At 37.5% G+C, this 17,754-nt stretch overlaps 2 protein-coding genes across 5 annotated transcripts in view; one reads left to right on the forward strand and one right to left on the reverse strand.

The window, feature by feature from the left end:
• Positions 1–766: 766 nt before the first annotated feature.
• NGDN (neuroguidin) lies at positions 767–6,299 on the forward strand. Its single transcript, XM_072415100.1, has 10 exons — positions 767–841; positions 2,525–2,584; positions 2,705–2,776; positions 3,371–3,508; positions 4,282–4,419; positions 4,534–4,651; positions 4,734–4,902; positions 5,025–5,178; positions 5,530–5,590; positions 5,732–6,299. The coding sequence occupies exons 1-10, from the start codon at positions 827–829 to the stop codon at positions 5,749–5,751; spliced, it is 945 nt and encodes a 314-aa protein (XP_072271201.1). The 5' UTR covers positions 767–826; the 3' UTR covers positions 5,752–6,299.
• Positions 6,300–13,952: 7,653 nt separating this feature from the next.
• Positions 13,953–17,754, reverse strand: part of THTPA (thiamine triphosphatase) — a 62,178-nt gene continuing 58,376 nt past the window's right edge. For 3 of the 4 annotated variants that reach the window (XM_072415103.1, XM_072415107.1, XM_072415106.1), the window contains exons 2-3: positions 16,388–16,933; positions 13,953–15,312 (exon numbers count right to left, since the gene is read on the reverse strand). In XM_072415103.1, the coding sequence (XP_072271204.1) occupies positions 15,212–15,312; positions 16,388–16,933 (647 nt within the window). In that variant the 3' untranslated portion in view covers positions 13,953–15,211. The remainder of the gene's footprint in view (positions 15,313–16,387; positions 16,934–17,754) is intronic. The other variant, XM_072415105.1, reaches the window with a different exon arrangement.

Raw genomic sequence — 17,754 nt, forward strand, 5'->3', positions numbered from 1 at the left:
GCTCCCTTTCCCTGCTAGTAATTAAAAAAAACTAACCCTGGGTTATATTTGCAGATTGAGCACATAAAAAGTACAGGAGAGATTGCTCTGGCTTTGGGGACCAGGAAGAACAGGGTGCATGGTAAATGGTGGCACTGTGGTAACATTTAGGAGAAAGTGCCCTACATTCCAGTAACAGGGCATAGATTTATTGGTGATGCACTCAGAAAAAAACATGGAAACGATTCTCTTTAGTCTCCTTTGCAGTGTGCAGGCATTTTCTCTTGTACGGTTTATGTAAAGACAGGTTGACATGCATTATGAAGTGTCCTGGCCTGTCAATGTGAATTGAGAGGTGTTTTGATGCATTTATTTTTATTTTACAGGTACTCTTGTAAAAGCATAATAAAAATCTAAGTACAGGCCGTCCTACAGTCTGCACATTGACCACCCGAGGGCGCTCCAATGAGGCAAGTGATGAACTCGCTGTTTGTTACTGTGTGTCACTGTGTGAGTGTTACAGTTTAAAAGTTGATTTTACATTTTGCCGGTGCACTTCTTATTTAACCAAAATCTAGTTGTTAAAAAAATTGTAATGGCTGACATTTTGCTATTACAAACTATCTTTTCATACCTCAAATATTATGACCACAGTAAAAATGGCCACCCGAGGTTTCCTCACCATACTTCCTGTTCGTGCAGCATAGTTTTGATTGGTCAATACTGCAAGAAGGCGACTTACAATTGGTTAGCTGGCGAAATTCAGCTTCCTCTACCGGGTTCAGGAGGCTGGGTAACCCCGAATGCCCCGCCCTTTGTACGAGTTTCTGGAGATGTATGGTGAGACATGGCTACGATGGAGGTGAGCGGCGTGTACACCCACGTGTGCTATAATGGCTGAGTTCTCTCGTATCCTGCTAAGTGTGCTTAGTGTACTGTATGTGTTAGCAGTGTGTATGCGGATTGTTTGCTGCTCATGTTGTGTAGTCAGCACACTGAGGTTACATTGCCATTCATATTGTATGCTATGTGTGCTGCAGCTGCTTTGTGTTGTGGTGCACTGGGTTCAGAAAAGGGTGTATGATTTATTTTTGATGTTGTCAGCCCTTTTATTTGAATGATCCACCCTAACACAGATTTCATTAAAATGTTACCTGGTAATCCTGCTATAAACATCCTTTGTCAGGAACTTCCTGTTATAGGGTGACCGTGTCTCCATCTCCCAATTGTTGCTGTAGGGTGTCACGCTGGAATCTGATAGAGACCACACGCAGACATTTAAACAGGTTATTCAGGCTGGGGTCACTGTTATCATCCTGAACCCCTGAACAACTATGGGGCATCCTGATGGTGCCAACCCTACCCTAGAAATGCCATGCAGCTAGCACTGGAGTGCATGTAGACCGGATGGGAAGAGTCTGCAGATCAGAAAGAACGTAACAAAGTGTAAAAAGGAGAAAAAAAAATTGACAACCTCTTTGGGTAGCAGCATCACGATATGGTGACAGTGATTCTTATATTGGGATGTATGACCTGATTTGCTGCAAGGTAAATATGAACTGTTTGCCTAAAGTCAGTGTTCCTCCCAGATATTTTATTAAAGTGGATCTAAATGTAAAAATAAAAAAAAGTCATACTTACCCACTGGTCCCTTGATGGCGCTGGACCTTTTCTTGATTGGGTCCCACGCCGCCCTGGAATTCTTCTTTGTACTGTTGGGTTTGAAAGCACTGGGTGCCGCCATCTTCTTCATTCTTCTGTCAATGTCCCCTGTAAAGGGGGGGGGGGGGGGAGAGTCGATCGGCATCTTTTTCCCTGAAATTGCAGAAGTAGCAGCCAGGAGTATCCCAGAAAAAATTTAGAAAAAATCTAAATGTAAAAACTTTGTGTTTTTGTCCACTTTAAGCTGTGTGGGAAGAAACTATAGGCAGGTAGCAGCCTCTATATTGTGACCCAACTTTTCAGTAACCAGCCAGAATCAGCTGGGTAGTCGCTGTAAAGTGCCGGGTGATGCACCCGGGTATAATGGGCTGGGGAGAACACTGTACCTGCCTGTTCGCCATCATTTCTTCCATAAACAGTGCTGGGTATCCTGGCATACTTCTGGGAATGAATGAACTCCTGGTATTGCATGCAATGGAATTACATCATTCCAACCTGTCCAATCAAAACAGCCGAAGATCTGTAATCTTGAAAGAAGACCGAATAGAGATGTTGAAAATTGAATGTTTTCATCCCATAGGTGACTGCGTTATTACCAAAAATGATACTTTTTGTTCTGTAAAATCTGATATTGTAAATATGAAGAAATTCAGGTCATGAGTTCCCTAGACCTTCCAGATAGAAGCATTGTCATGTTATAAAGCTTCCTCCCCATTTTATTTTCCCCCAGTCCTAGAAAAGAAGCTTGATCACATTAGTTTCTTAATATACTTTTATTTGAAAAGCCTAAGTCCTGAAAATGTGAAGGATACAGTTTTTTCTATTGTTGTTTACTTTACGAACACTAATTTTAACTCAAAATGGTGCTTTTTTATTTTCTTAGGATATCGTTTCCAGAGATCAGTCAGCAGCAAAGACATTGCTTAACACATTGCATCAGCAGGTAATATATTTGTATGTCTAAAATAAAAACAATTATTGTACTTTGTTCATCTTTTCTACGGACTTGTGTCCTTTTGTTTTATGACTTTTGCAGAACAAATTAAATATGTTTCTATTTCAGGTCTCTGATGTCACAGCACATGTGCAGGGCTTAATACAGAAGATTCGCAATGGAATGTACCCAACAGAAAAAGTGAGAAATTTAAAGTTTTTTGTATCTTTCTGTTAAACAAGATCTGTTTATTTTATTTTTTTCCATCAAATGTATTGTGCATTTACATCCATCCAATGTGGAATCATTCCTGCATTTACACACAACAGTCCAAAGCTTGGACTAATTTTCTTAACGTACAGCAATGCATTATAGTGTGTTGCAGTGTGTTACTCATTACTTTAAAATGTCCAGCAAGATTGTAAAATTTCTTTTATTGTCATGTTATACACCTAGTGATGGTTCCTACTAGCATGTCTTGCAGATCCATTCTGCAATTGTTATTTCTTTGTAAAGAAACACTAACAATATTGCAAATAGGTTAATGGTTGTTATAGGGTGAGGAGCCTTGTATATGTATATGAAAAGAGTAATTGTTGAAAGTTATTTGTTGGCCATAGCCCAGTTAAGCCCAGTTATTGCCTTCTGTACAAAGCAGTGGCTGCAATCTAGATGTTCATGGTAATACTTCATGATTTATGAGTTCCTCAACATTTTTTATGTGGCTAAACTAATGGTTTTGTGGCTGTTGTTTTGTTACTGAATACTCATATTTTGCATTGTTTTTTGTTTTAGGGTTTGAGTTTCCTGGAACTGAAAGATCAGTTGCTTGTGATGTATATGCAGGATCTTACACACCTCCTAATGGAGAAAACTCTTGGAAAATCTCTGAAAGAGAATCCAGCCGTTTTGAGGCTGGTGGAAATGCGCACAGTGAGTGAGCAAAGCAGATATATTTGGAAACTACCATTTTTTTTATTGTTCTCCTACATGACGTCCATCTACGGATTCACCAATTTAACAAACTGATCTTTTAGCTTAAAATGCCTGAAGTTCTATGTTGTCAATGTGTAATTTGTATGGTAATGGTAATGTCTATGTTGTAATGGTTAGGTACTTTGCACAGGTTACTATAGACTGCAAACCGTTACAAAGTATGTCATTCTATGTGTATATCAATCATGGAGTTTCTTCTCCTCTAAATAAAGAGCTTAACTACAAAAGACACCTTAACATACTATTGTAACCTGTAATAGGGTGTCACTTTAAATCTGAGTGGGAGTAACATGAATGCCCACATTGTACGTACAACATAAATATATACTTTCATGATCAAGGACTGATTCTAGTCAAAAAGATTAAACCAATTTATCATTGATAAATATCATTTATTGTCACAGTATATTTATTGTGACCTGGGCTGCTATCAACGTAAAGTTGGTAACGGCTTGGAATGGTAACATCAACTAGTCATTTAGGGGTTAAACAGTAGTCATTCGTGTGAACCCACAGAAACTGGGCTGTCACAAGCCCTGATTGTTCTTGTATATAAAGGTGACAAGAACAAGTCAATGTATACTTGCTGTTCAATTCAAATTGGCAGCTTTGTATTTCCAACCTATTTGTAGAAATCACATAACATTCAAAATTTTGCTTTGTGTTCAATACTTTCACAGAAGTCTTTTTAAGGCTCCTGTATTTTTTAGGTGCTGGAAAAAATGCGTCCTATTGATCAAAAACTAAAATACCAAATTGATAAGTTGGTGAGAACTGCTATGACTGGAAGCCTCAGTGAGAATGACCCTTTGCGTTTCAAACCTAATCCTCAGAATTTGATGAGCAAGGTATGACGGGTGTTTTTACCTGTGGACTCATGCAGCATGTCATGCTGCTTTATTTTATGTCTTCAAAACAGTATGTTTAGCCTTTGATTTTTAATTCATTGCCTAAAACTGTAGTTGGAGGAGTCTGATCAGGAAGAATCTGGAAGTGATGAAAATGAAGGTGGAGAAGGCAAGAAATCCCATAGCAAGGTGAAAAAATATGTGCCCCCACGACTTGCACCAGTACATTATGGTAAGAAAAAGGAGGATATATTAGTTTATTGCAATCATGGTAAACTCTTTTCTCTGTACACTGACTTAGAACTTTCTTGCAGATGACACAGAGGCAGAGCGAGAGCGCAGAATCTTGGAGCGGGCCAAGAAACGAGCTCTTAGCAGCTCTGTAATTCGGGAACTGAAAGAACAGTACACAGATGCCCCAGAAGAGATCAGGGAGGGCCGTGCCTATCATATGATGCAACATGAAAAAGAAGAGCGGCATCGGTAAGTAGCTTGTGTATAGTACTGTCTCTGTCTATAGATTTACCAGCAAATCTTTGTTGGTATTTGTATATACTGAAGCTCCTAAAATTGTTCTTATATTTATATAATTTTTCTTTTCACAGCGTAAATTATGAAGAGTCCATGATGGTACGACTGAATCTGACTAGGAAAGAAAAGGCTCGTAAAAAGAGATCACTTGCTATGACCTCCCAGCTCAATTCACTCACACACTTCACAGACATCAGTGCCCTCACTGGAGGAGATGCAAGGACAGAGGTGAGCTGAATTATTATTGAAGGACTTATGTCATTTTTTGCAGCGTGTTACCAAACAAAATTTGGCGTGGTTACAGTAAGTGTGTTAGTTCTATATTGAGATTATATTGAATTTATAAAAAATATTATTGATGACCTTGATCAAAGGATACAGTGTAAACAGTGTAAATGTTTTGTATGTATATAACCTGTTCTAAATGCCATATTGCAAATACTTTCTGCTTGTTGTATGTTGCAATGCTAGGGGGATTATAGAAGATATAGGTAGCATTTCTGGGTTGTGCGTTGCATCTTGGTTTGTTAAACTCTATTAAACATACAAATTACCTCTTCTTATTTCTTTTTGGTATAGGACTTTATGCCTTCATCCAAAAAACAAAGGAAAGGACCAAAGAAAGGAAAGAAAAAGAAAGGTAACCTGATTTGCTTGTTGTTTTACATGCTGTATGTTTTCTTTTTGTCATTTTGTAATTCTTTAGGTGAGTTTGTCATTTATTGCTATAATTTTCAGTGCAGTAGCTTGTAGAATTACCTTTTCCCTACACTTTTTACAGGTTTCAAGAAACGCCACTGAAACAGGATTTCTGTGTGGATTGTGGCTGGCTAGCAAGAACATATATTTTTATTTCTGAGGAATTCCCCCTATACAAACTATATACAAGAAGAATATCTGCTTGTCTGTGTATTCCCTATCATTTTACAATCTGTTATTGTGCAATATGTTGTCCAATTGCAGGTGCTTTGAATGACTGTGGTTCCAATTACTGTAGCTTTCAGTATCATGGTTTTGTGGATTCAAGATATGGGTGCAGTTACTAATTCTAGCAGGACTCTTGTACAGGTAAAAAGTGAGGAACAGGTGTCAGAGATTCAGTGTTGGATACATTAAAAAGGAGGTTAAGAGTAAGAAATATGTGGGCAGTAATCTATTTGTACTATAAAGGTTTATATTTTTATATTTTATGGACCCAGAATTTCCTTCAGATAAGTAAACTGTCTTTTTAGAGAAAATGGATCTGCTGTACTGGCACTAGTCATCCTTTATTTTAAAATGTATTTCAACTTATACCAGAACAAGTCTTCACAATAAAAGTAGTGACTCTACCATACCCAATTAGAAAATGTATCCTCGATCATTTTTTGCAAATTATTTATAAGCATTTCAAGCAACTATGCAAGTTACATTTGTATTTCCTTACCTGAGCAGATCCGAATAAAATCAGAAAACTAATTGTGATTTTAGGGGAAACCTTAAAACCATGTTGTGATCCTTGTTTTGTGGAATCCGATTCGGTCCATATGTAAAATAAGGATACCACCATCCATAGGGGTTTGGCTAATGGGGTACACAAGGCACAATGAGTACCCATACCAATTCCAAATAATCATATCATATCTAAGTTTTTTTTTTTTTTTTTTTTCTGTAAATTTAAAGCACAACTGCGACCAGGCAATGTAAATTGAACTGTCCACATATTATCAGGTATAACAGGTAACAAATAAGTTTGAAAAAAATGTTTGGACCTCTCCAGCTGCGAACACTGGATGAATTCATCTTTTCAAGAGATCCCGTAAATTATTTGAAGTCAAGTGTCTGCATTCTACTATGCCCTTTTTATGTGTACCTACTCTGTTTAAAGTGGAACTAAACATTAAAAAAAAACATATGCAAGCAGGCAGGACCTTTTTTTGCAGAAGATACAGGTGATGTCACTTTTGCAATAAAATAAACCTATCTACCTCAATTTTTCTAATTATACTCCCAGTCCTTGCTCCTTGTGGTTGTTGCTATCTTCATCCAGTCCTCTTCAAGATCTTCAGCCACCTTATTGGAATGAACTAACTCTCATACGCTTTGCATTGTGGTGGATTACTAAACAACCAAATTGTCATGACTGCTGTTTTTGCTTTGAGGAGGATCCTTTTAGGGGTCTTCTGCTTGTCCTTTAGCCTCCCATCTTCAGTATTCGTCCATCACAGGATATAACTGCATATTCCTTCCAGTGTCACTAAATGATAACTAAAGATTGTTGCAGATACAAAAATTTGATTTGCCATTAGGTGAAGCTATTCTTTTTCCTGCCATTATCACAGATAATTTAACCTAAGTGACAAAACGTATAATTCTTTATAATTGATAAAGGCACTGGAACCTCACTTAACCATAATATGGCTATATGTGTTTTTTCCTATAATATAATTATAGATTATATTATCAGTTGCGAATGAATCCTTTGTATGCAACATTTTTACAAGTTTTGAGTTTTTGATAAACCTAATGCAACAGTAATGCTATGGCTTTATAAGGTATATTTTAAAGTCGATTTACTGTCACATTTCCCTAGAGAGAAATAGAGAAGCTAAAAGCTCCCATAGTCTTATGTGTTGTCTACAGAAAAGTTTTCTGGACAGCGTGTTATGGACCATTCGTAGCCGGTCAGAAGTGTGATACAAGATGGGAACACCTTCTTTTACTGTTTACACTGGCTTTTCATGTAAGTGTTTGTATCTATCATTTGTGGTCATGTAACAGTGTTGAAGTATAAAAGAATCTCTAGAGTTGCAACACAGCTATTGTACAAGTTTTAGTTTTGATGGCGTATCCTAAAAACAAGGTGTTGATATACAGTAGGTGTTTGATACAGTTTGATTATTATTTTGGTGAAGGTACACAAATAAAATAATAAATGCTCCAGGAACATTGCTTTCTCAAATGTGTGTTTGACTAGGATTAGCACAGTCATTGTTCATTTACTGCATGTCTAACCAGTTTTGAAATGAGCAGAGCTAGAACAATGCGTAGCTAATCCAATTATCAGAATGTTCACTACAGTGACATTACAGCAGGCATGGGGAATGCAGTGTGCTTTCTTGAGAATAGGTCCAAGCTCTATTGTCTTCTTGGGAAGTGTACTCCATTCAACTATTTGATAAGATGAGTTAGTGTGGAAATGAACACTTTAAAACAGACAGATGTCTTGCCCAACAACGGCTGCAGGACATCTGCCTATCTTGGTTCTGCCCAGGAGACATATGTGCAGTTAACTACTTTACTTTGGCGCTGTAGCACACACATTCTCCAATTTTGTGGACTGATGAGTACTGGTTGCAAGAGCCTGATCATTTCATTGTACTGAATATAGCCACCCCTAGCATTTCCCTACCTAAAAAAATCAATTCATTAAAAAAGGTTGTTGTACAAAATTCTCTCTCCCTCTTTTTTGAGATATCAGGAGAAATGTTTTATGTATTACAGGTCAAAGGACTCTACAAGCTATATGGGATGATGTAAAAAAATAGCAGCCTGTGTTTTGGCACTCTTGGATTAAAATGCAATTCTTAGCTATCGGATTAGATTGTGGCTCATATATCACTATAGCACATTAGCCAGGGAAAGTGTAACAGAACAGTGCATCAGTTTTGGGCATTTGTGCTTTCATGGAGATGACCTGTTAATTTAGGTACCCATTGTGATGCACCTGCTTCAAGAACATATATTCCATTCCCTGATGGACATGTGGCCTGTCTTCAGTTTTACAGGAGGGGGAAACATGTATTTATACATTAGAACAGGTATTTTAAAATAACCCTGTAAATGTCTTTAAAAGCACAGGAACATCACTCTCCACAGATAGTATTTACATATCATCGAAATGCAATGATTGCTATATCACAGTGACAAATTAGATTGAGGGGACATGAAAGCAGTTTGCAAGGCGAGCCTGTAGTCAGTATAATTGCCAGGGGGTGAATTAAATTCCTATGGGCATACTATCTGTGTTTAGACAGTTCAGTATATAGATCCTTGAGATATTTAAAACAATACCCCTACTTCTAAATCGTAATATTAATTGATTCTGATTGATACTAAATTGTGGTGTCTGTAGACAATGCCTAACACATTGAAGGGTCAATAAACTAATACAGAGCCTCACTGTTATAAAGATCCCTGGATGCAATCACCACATTTTCTTTATCTGCTCATTTGCCGATCAGATATTTTCTGTTTTTAACCACTTCAAAGTCTATTTCCCTGTGGTAGTTAAATTATCACAGAATGAAGGATAAATCAATGCTTTGATATCTTTGGTATCCTGCTGCTGTAAGATATCTCAGCATCAATGGGGGTTTAATTGTAGATTCCTTAGCCACAAATCTTTGCCTATCAGTAACCAATTCATTTTTTAGGAATAAAAACCTAATGGTTCTGTATCTTAATTAGATGTTTTCTAATATATCAACCATTGGTTAGACCATCAATTTGAAGCAGGTCAAACCCTTTATTCGTAGTTCTTTCTGTAACAAAGTGGCTCCACTACTAAAATTGCCATCACTCACACAGATCGTCACTATCAGAAATCCTTACATGGGGTAATAATTTTTTTAGGACAATCTTCTCTGCACTCTGCTGTGCTTAATTTCAGAGGCATCTAAATGGATATGTTTCTCGAAACTATCATTTGTGATCCTGAAATAGTCTTAACATTAGGTGTTTATATAATTTTATAACAGGCTACAAAATATATTGAGATGTTGACATAGATGGATTATGGAAAATATGTATACTGTAAACAACAGTTGTATAGCCACTTTATTACTACTAGGGCCTCAGAGATGGCTACTTCCCAGTAGTTTTCTTGGATAACAACCCTTAAGCATGTACTTCCTCAATAACTCCAAATTGATGACCTGTAAATACTTATGAAGGATTTTGGATACCCTAGTTCATGGGTGCTGACAGTTTGGACATGCATGCTATTTATTTACTTGAAGTAACCTTTTTATTATTTTACGGCGATTGTATTGTTCTAAAGGAAAATGCTTGAACAATTACAAGTAACTGAAATTAGTGCCATCTGCAAGACTGCATTCTTATAGTCAGATTCTTTAATATCGGTGACATTTGTCAATGACTGCAATTAATATGTGTTTACGTATTAGCATTAAAAAATGTGCAGTCTTCTTCACATTTTTTTTCTCCCCCCTCCCCTTATTTTCAATCTTAATGAGACTTCATTTTTATGGGTATACCTTTTTGACTTTGCCCACAGCATGGGCTTGTTTTTTGATTATCCTGTGATGGACTGAATGGATCATTTTCAAAATTCTACAGTATTAATTATCTCGAGGTTTTGCAGGAACTGGTCTGTACACTGCAAAATAAATGTGTAATATTTCAACTGACTATCATCTTGGGCTTTTGCTTTAAAGGTTTTCAATACTGACAAATTTACAGTGTATTAGCTGTTGGACTATGTTGAACGATCTACATTCAATAGAAACTAATCCCTTTTGTGCATGATGTTTAATGGCTTTATGTGTGTATATGATATTGAATACTTATATTGTCTTTTTTTTCTTTTGCATATGATTCAATAAAATGTTTTATTTTTTGAGTTTTTTGAACCAGAGTATACTTGCTATTGGCACAATGGGGGTTTAGGTCCTTTCTTTGCATTATCTTCCATCATTTACACCCAACTGTTATAAGATAACCTTCATGAAAGAACTGAAAGTGGCAGGCCAGGGATAGTCCAGCTGGGAAGCAAAGGACTAGATGGGCATCTTCCAAACAGAAAATTAGGTAGGTAGTCTCTGCAATTGCTGCATTTCCAAAGTACGTTGTGAGAAAACTCAGAGGGCTTTCTTTTTTTTCAAACAGGGAATCTCATTCCCTCAAAAATTCCCTGGTGGTAGTCAATTACTGCAATTAAAGCCACATGGACCTAGAGGATTCCCACCAGGGAATGTCAGATTCCCTGTTTTAGAGCCCAAAGTGTGTAGTAAAAATTGTAGTCATGTATTTCACTACAGGAGAGGAGCCTCTACAAATGTACAAGAGTTCGGCTTGTATTGAAAGCAGGATCCTTGTAAAAACAATGAAACAATTATTTGTGTAAGGCTACAAACAGGTTCAAGATTCGAAGCGATCATTCACGTTCGTTTCCAACAACAAACGACTGAATGATGAATAAATGAGCGCTGTATATACAGTGGCATTCTGCTTTATGGATAGGGGAGGGGGGAGGACGAGCAAGCGGCACCCCACTGCGCTCTCCTCCCTTCACTTCCATTATAGTTGTTTGTCCTCTGTCGTTCATGGATCAGCCAGGATGGATCCATGAACAATGTTGGACGACCTCTGTACACGTCAGATTCTCCTCTGAGACCAACCCAGTGGAGCTTGTCTCGGCTGAGAATCATCTGACGTGTATACGTAGCCTTAAGCTGTGTACACACGTGCAATTTTTGTCGTTGGAAAGGATCTTTCACGATCCTTTCCAACGACAAAGGACTACACGATGCATGAACGGTGCTGTACATACAGCACCGTTCTGCTCTATGGAGAGGGGATTGGGAGAGCGACGGAGCCGCACCCTGCTGCGCGCTCTCCCCCTTCCCTTGCATTAGGATCGGTCGTCGTCCATCGTCCGTGGATCTGCCAGGACGGCCGTTCGGACGATGAACGACGCCGACTGTACACACGCCAGATTTTCGCCCGATATCTGGCCGATGCCGATTATCGGGCGAGAAAAATCTGACGTGTGTACGCAGCTTTAGATAACCTAAGTCCTGCATAATCTGATATATGTAGTGATAGTGAGGGTTTTTTTGCCACACTTGAGAAGTCAGGTTCTCATAGTTCATTGGTACTATTGTTTAATTGTGTAGTTTCTGAAAGTGTGTGATGCAATACTGTTTATTGTAAATTACTAAGATTACTAAAAACAATGATGCATCATTCAAGTTATAAATAATCTTATTTTTTACTGCCATCATTATTCAGAAATTTGTGATTGTGACGTTTTCTCATCTGTACTTTTTGAACTCTGACTGAGCCAATGCTGTCCATTCATCGAGGTCACTAACAATATCTATTTTTCCATCAATACCTAGTAGTTCTGGACCTTGCTCCACACCTCCCATGGAAGAACAATCTTGTTAGGCTATTAGGAGGAACGAGTGGGATCGAAGGTATTGAGCGGGGAGAAGGCAGCGGATTTCAGACAACTTAAACACTGATCAGCGCTAAGTGAAAGTCAATATGCACAAGCGGGAAATCAATGCAGGGCAGAGAAAGAGACTGAGGGAGGGTGTGAGAGGGAGAGACTGGAAGTGTGTGTGAGAGAGACTAAATGAGATGAAGTGACACTGGCTACAATAGACAGAATATGCTTATACTTCCTAATGTGTGTATATATATTTGTGCTCATCATTTCAAAGAAGTGTAAACTTTTATAGCTGGTGACTGTTACCACTAATTCTGAAATATAGTAAGTGAAAAGAGCTTGCAGCATGATTTTCTTTGTAGGTTACCTTACATGTACAAAAGGAAGAGATACGTTACAATTAACAGACATCAACATCAATCAAGTTGATGGAAGAACTGCATTGAAACGGATCTTGGCATTAATCAGTTCTCACAGAAAATATATAGCAAGCAGAAGACTATATCTACAAAGCAGAACAATAGTCATGGGAATTTTTTAGCCTGACTTCATTTGAAGTACAGCACATTTGAAGTAAAGTCCAAATGTGAGAACAGCTATGCAATGCTTATATCCCTTAATCCTAACAGTTTTTTAATTTTTGTGTGGTTTTCTGTTCAATAGATTTTATTGTCAAAAAGAAGAGTATTGACCTGGAATAAAGCAAGAAAAGGAGAGGGATACCATCCCTTATTTTTAAGCAATAATGTAATATGATTAGATTAGCAGTGGACATTAGTCCTGAGACTTCTGTAGATTCCGTAAAATTTGGTCAACAACAAAATCTTAATTGATTTTAAAGAGAAAATGTAGTGTGTTTTTAGTGCATACACATTGCTACATATTATCATAATATTGTATACTTCCTATATGCAATATAAAAACTTATTTTGGATACATCATCCTCTAGTACAAGGGGTTTCTACAACTGTGTCTGGTCTAACCTTTCCACTGTCGTCCAAAAGTTCTATCTGACATGTGTACAGTAGTCACCCAATGTCCTTCATGGGTACCTCTCTCTCGGTGGATCTTTGAACGATGAATGGCTACAAAGGCTATGCACAAAAAGGGAGGAGAGCTCGCTCATCCTCCTCCCTCCCCTCTCCTCTCCATAGAACAGAACCGGTTCTTCTGTCACTAGAAACAATCATGAAAGATTGTTTGCATTGATGGAAATCTAATATGAGGAACACAGCCTTGGTCACTGTGGCCGGGACTTACACAGAGCAAAGTAATCTGCCCTCACCACTAGTTGACAAAACTGTATGACTGAGCAACCAAACACCAATGTTATCTCCTATGAAGAGAGGTGGAGAGTCACATACCTGGAAATACTTGCTTCCTGGGTAACATCAGTATATACAGTAAAAAGGGCTAGAATTTAAAATGTATGAAAAACCTAATGACTTTTTTGTTTAGTATACAGTTGGAAAACCCCTTATTATATCTATGTACCTGTAGATTGAATATTACGGTAATGGTCTGTACTATTTTTCTCTTATCAGTTATTTTGTTCATGGCTCTTTTGTGTATTGCAGAACACCTCTCTTCTGAGTGACAGAATAGAAGAGGAGGCAATCTGTGATCCTGTCCTAAGAACAACACTTTTCTTCTATAGATATAGCACGGTGAGAGAGCATTGTCACCCTAGGACAAAATGTAGCATGAGCAGGATTACCAGGTAAAAAAAAATGCAGCCATCACATTTAAAGCCTAATAAGTTGCAATATGTCATTTTTTTTGTTCTTGAGTTTAATAAGTGAAATAATTGCTGGTTAGAGAAAACAATGGTTCACTATTAAATTTACTTAACACAACAATGGAAAATGTAAAAGTTAACTAAGATTTATGCATGCCCCCACACACAACAAACCCAAGCAATAAAATGCATGTAAAAACGTACATAATTTTGGCAATTAGCAGCTAAAATGTTTGCTCATCACTACCCTCCACCCACCTTTCTCTTAATAATAGCTCTTCCCTCCCCTCTACACCTTGCCATAATCTCCTTCTCTAACCACTAGTTGCTGCCTTCTAAGTATAGCTCCTACCTGAACACAAGCATTTTTTGTTGTTCCTGAAGATATAGTCCCTGGACTATTGTTTAGGCAAATCTGTAATTAAAGTACCATTATCAGCTTGCATTAATCTTAGCCTTGTTTGTTTCACATATGTACCATGCATTTGCTCCATTTCCACTTCGTTCAACTTCCAGAAGAGAGTATAGCAAACACTGTAGACATAGTCACTTTTTTCATACAATTATGCTTGTTTTAAGCTATCTTTGTTTTCAGGTTGCCCTGAAACACAATTCTTGCTGTGTACAGGGAACTCTGGCAAACCACAGTTTTATTATATTTTCAGATTTTTACCCTAAAATTAAAAAAATATTGTCTAAATACAAGAGGAGTATAATCTTATTTGAATATTGGTGTGCTTTGTCTTTTTCTTCCAAATCTGGTAATCTTTGTGCAGGAGTTTTCTTCTGCTCTCTCCACTAAAAGGTCTTGGTGTAAAAGGACTAGTCTTGTATACTCCCCCTTGTAGTTTTCTGCATTCATCTTGTAGTTGGTGGACCTTCTGGGTCCCTCCAGTTTCCTCTCTGCACAGGTTATGTGCAGGTCAATTATGTCAATGATATCACATGTTTACAAAGTAAAATAGGCTTTAATATTTAATACAGCTATAACTTTATCTGCCTCCAGACATGACAATGTTGTCAAAGTCAACAGACAAATTTCATATTTGTAAGAGTGTAACACAGGTTTGCCTGTTCATGTTTCCTAAGCATATACATGAGTGAGCACAGCTGCCACTGCCTTATCTTGGAGAAGCAACAGCAGTCAGTTCCTTTTGCGCCAAAAGAGTCTGTTGGCAAAGGGATGTCTGCAGAAGTCTCATGTTGCCTAAAGACAGTCATTTCTTGATTTGACTCGGTCATCTAGGTCTGTGGGCAAATATAAATATTTTAAGACAAAGACCAAATCTATATCATGAAAAATTGTTGGAGTGCACACATGGCTTCTAGAATGGATCATGCAAAATTTAAATTACATGGGCCTCAATCAATTGCTTGTAATGTTCAGCGCGATTTAGTTTAAGAAACATTGATACCTTGCCTTGTACTGCTGATTCCTGGAAGACACCTGGAGAAATAAGCATATTGCTGTTACTAGGCTATAAAATAAATGTCCTAAATACACAATTAAAACAAATATATTTAAACCTTAACACTGGGCAGGTAAAAAAAAAAAATCAAAATGTCCACACCCCCCTTTCTGCAGATGAAGGATCTACTGCTTATTTCGTCTGTCAAATGAAGAAACATTGAGAAAAGTTTAACTTAGTTCTCAGACCCACAATATTCCTCCCTAATAGTTTTAGTTGGGACAACCATTACCCAAAAACTGCTCTCATTGCCAGTGTCCAACTGGTCATGTTTCTTCTGCCAATGTCATCACATACAATGCAAGATCAGAGGTCATGGCATCAGAATGGGACATAGCAGCTTATAGAAGTGCCTATCCACATTTCAGTACTGAAGGGACAAGGACCAATCCACCAGATGTCATGAAATTTTGGGGTAAGATAAAAATTATTCTGTGTTATCCCACTTTCCAGGAAACAAAATGATCCCTCATCAGTTTTGGAGGGAGGACAGCTTTTAACATTTTTAATTTCCCAAAGATGAGATGGCTTTAAATATGATTATTCAAAAATAAATCAATACCCATTTGGAATTTTGAGGAATCGAAATATTTTAAAAGACTGCAAAAAAACTGTGCCCAGATCATGCACATTGAAGTATTTTCATAAACCGTTAAACACAATTTAAAATACGCCTTTATGCCTTTTCAAAGTTCACAACACTGCACAGACATGATTTTTTCAGAGAAGATCTTGGCAGCTTGTCAGACCTAGGACAACCATTTTTCTGGTCTGTTATAAAACTAAAGAAAAAAACATAACTTCAGAGTGTTTGTTCTGATATTTGAGAATAAATGACTATACAGTAATAGCAGCTAAAGAGCAGCTCAAAGATGTCTCACTTTACAGATAATTTATTATTAAGAACATGAGCGTGTAAGTTTATTGTTAATAGTCAGGCAGACGTGTTAACTTTAAAGAGGATTTTTCACTAAAATGGAAAGTCCACTGTCCCCATTATCTATGTATCTATGTAACTCACATCATCAATTTAAAAAAATAAAGCGTTCTTACCTAGCTTTTTGCAAATATCTTCCAGTTTTTGCATTGCATTTTGTACCTCCTCTTGTGTTTCTACAATCACCTCCACTTCACCCACCTCAAAACCAAAATCTGCCTCATCTAGGTCAACCACAACCTTGGTTTTTGAGCTTTCCTCCAGAGGCAGCTGGAATCTGCGTCGGCGTGTCACAAAACTTGCAAGCTCACCCAGACCAAATGCTTCAATGTTAGGGGGACTTGGTACACCCAGTACTTCACTGATTTTGCAGATAATTTGATTTTCCTGAGTCACCTCTAAGTATTGTGTGGAAGCTCCAGTTAGGCCCCTGGCTCCTATTTGTGGTGGGTATTTTAGCTCCCAACTGTCTTCCCTTTTTCGCAGCCAGTAGTCAGCAAGCGCGAGTCGCAGATCTGGGCTATCATAATAACAGTCTCTAAATGTGATTTCCTTAAGCAGCTTAGCCCCTATTGCATTCAAGCTTTTCTCCACTTCTGGCCCTGGGATAAACTTTCTTTCCACTTCAATAGGTGCAGAAAGATGTGACGAAGGTGCCATTTCTAGGAAAGAAAGAACACAGTTTGATAATACAGCAAGATGAAGTGATGCAAAAGTGATTTGTGAAAGAGCCAGAACTGTGTGTACAAGCACTAAAGTAACAAAGAACATATGATTATAAGGTCTGTACAGTACAGAAACAAACTGCCAATTTCTCAATCATAGCTTTGACATATTTTTCTTTTGGATAAATGCAATAATGTTGCATGTCCAATTATCACATATATCTAATGTAGTCATCCTAGTTTTTTCTTTAAAAATATTAAGACAAAAATGGGCTTGTTTAGAAAGAAAGTACATTTTTATCAAATTAAAATGGTTCTAGTATATGAGATAAAAAAACTTTATAAGCTGAACTTTTCCCAAATAACAAAAATTCACACATTAATGGAGCTGTGTTACCATGAATTATTCTTTACATTATTTTAGGTCTTGTAGTCTAGTGCCTGAATTTAACAAGGTATCAGATTCTTGCAGTTCCTGTTCAGCAGTGTTTATTGCGAAGGTTTATATGTTTGTTCTAGGTCTGCTGAGCCCTCTGTATAGCAAAGTCAGGTCAGAGCTGGAGCATAGACCTTCAGGTGCATGTGTATTTATATATTTAGATTTTTTAATAAAATGAGCAGTACAGTGTTACTTTCAGGCTATGGTGTGCACTGCCATTTGGCCAGCACCATTTCCAAAAGCCAGTAATCAAGAAATGGCAACAGTGATATAAATAGTAGCCAAATATAAGCAGAACAAGTAAAGGTTATTTTGATTGGTTGTGAGGGGTAATAGTTCATTATTTTTGGCCGTGTTAAGGCCAATATTTTTGGCCGTG

This window comes from Pyxicephalus adspersus, chromosome 6 (genome assembly GCF_032062135.1).
Source record: "Pyxicephalus adspersus chromosome 6, UCB_Pads_2.0, whole genome shotgun sequence".
Taxonomy (NCBI): domain Eukaryota; kingdom Metazoa; phylum Chordata; class Amphibia; order Anura; family Pyxicephalidae; genus Pyxicephalus; species Pyxicephalus adspersus.

Bases quoted from the DNA above. Each gene is read 5' to 3' on its own strand.
- NGDN (XM_072415100.1), top strand. The intron at 4,652-4,733 runs GTAAGAAAAAGG...ACTTTCTTGCAG, and splicing joins ACTTGCACCAGTACATTATG to ATGACACAGAGGCAGAGCGA. The intron at 4,903-5,024 runs GTAAGTAGCTTG...TTCTTTTCACAG, and splicing joins GAAAAAGAAGAGCGGCATCG to CGTAAATTATGAAGAGTCCA.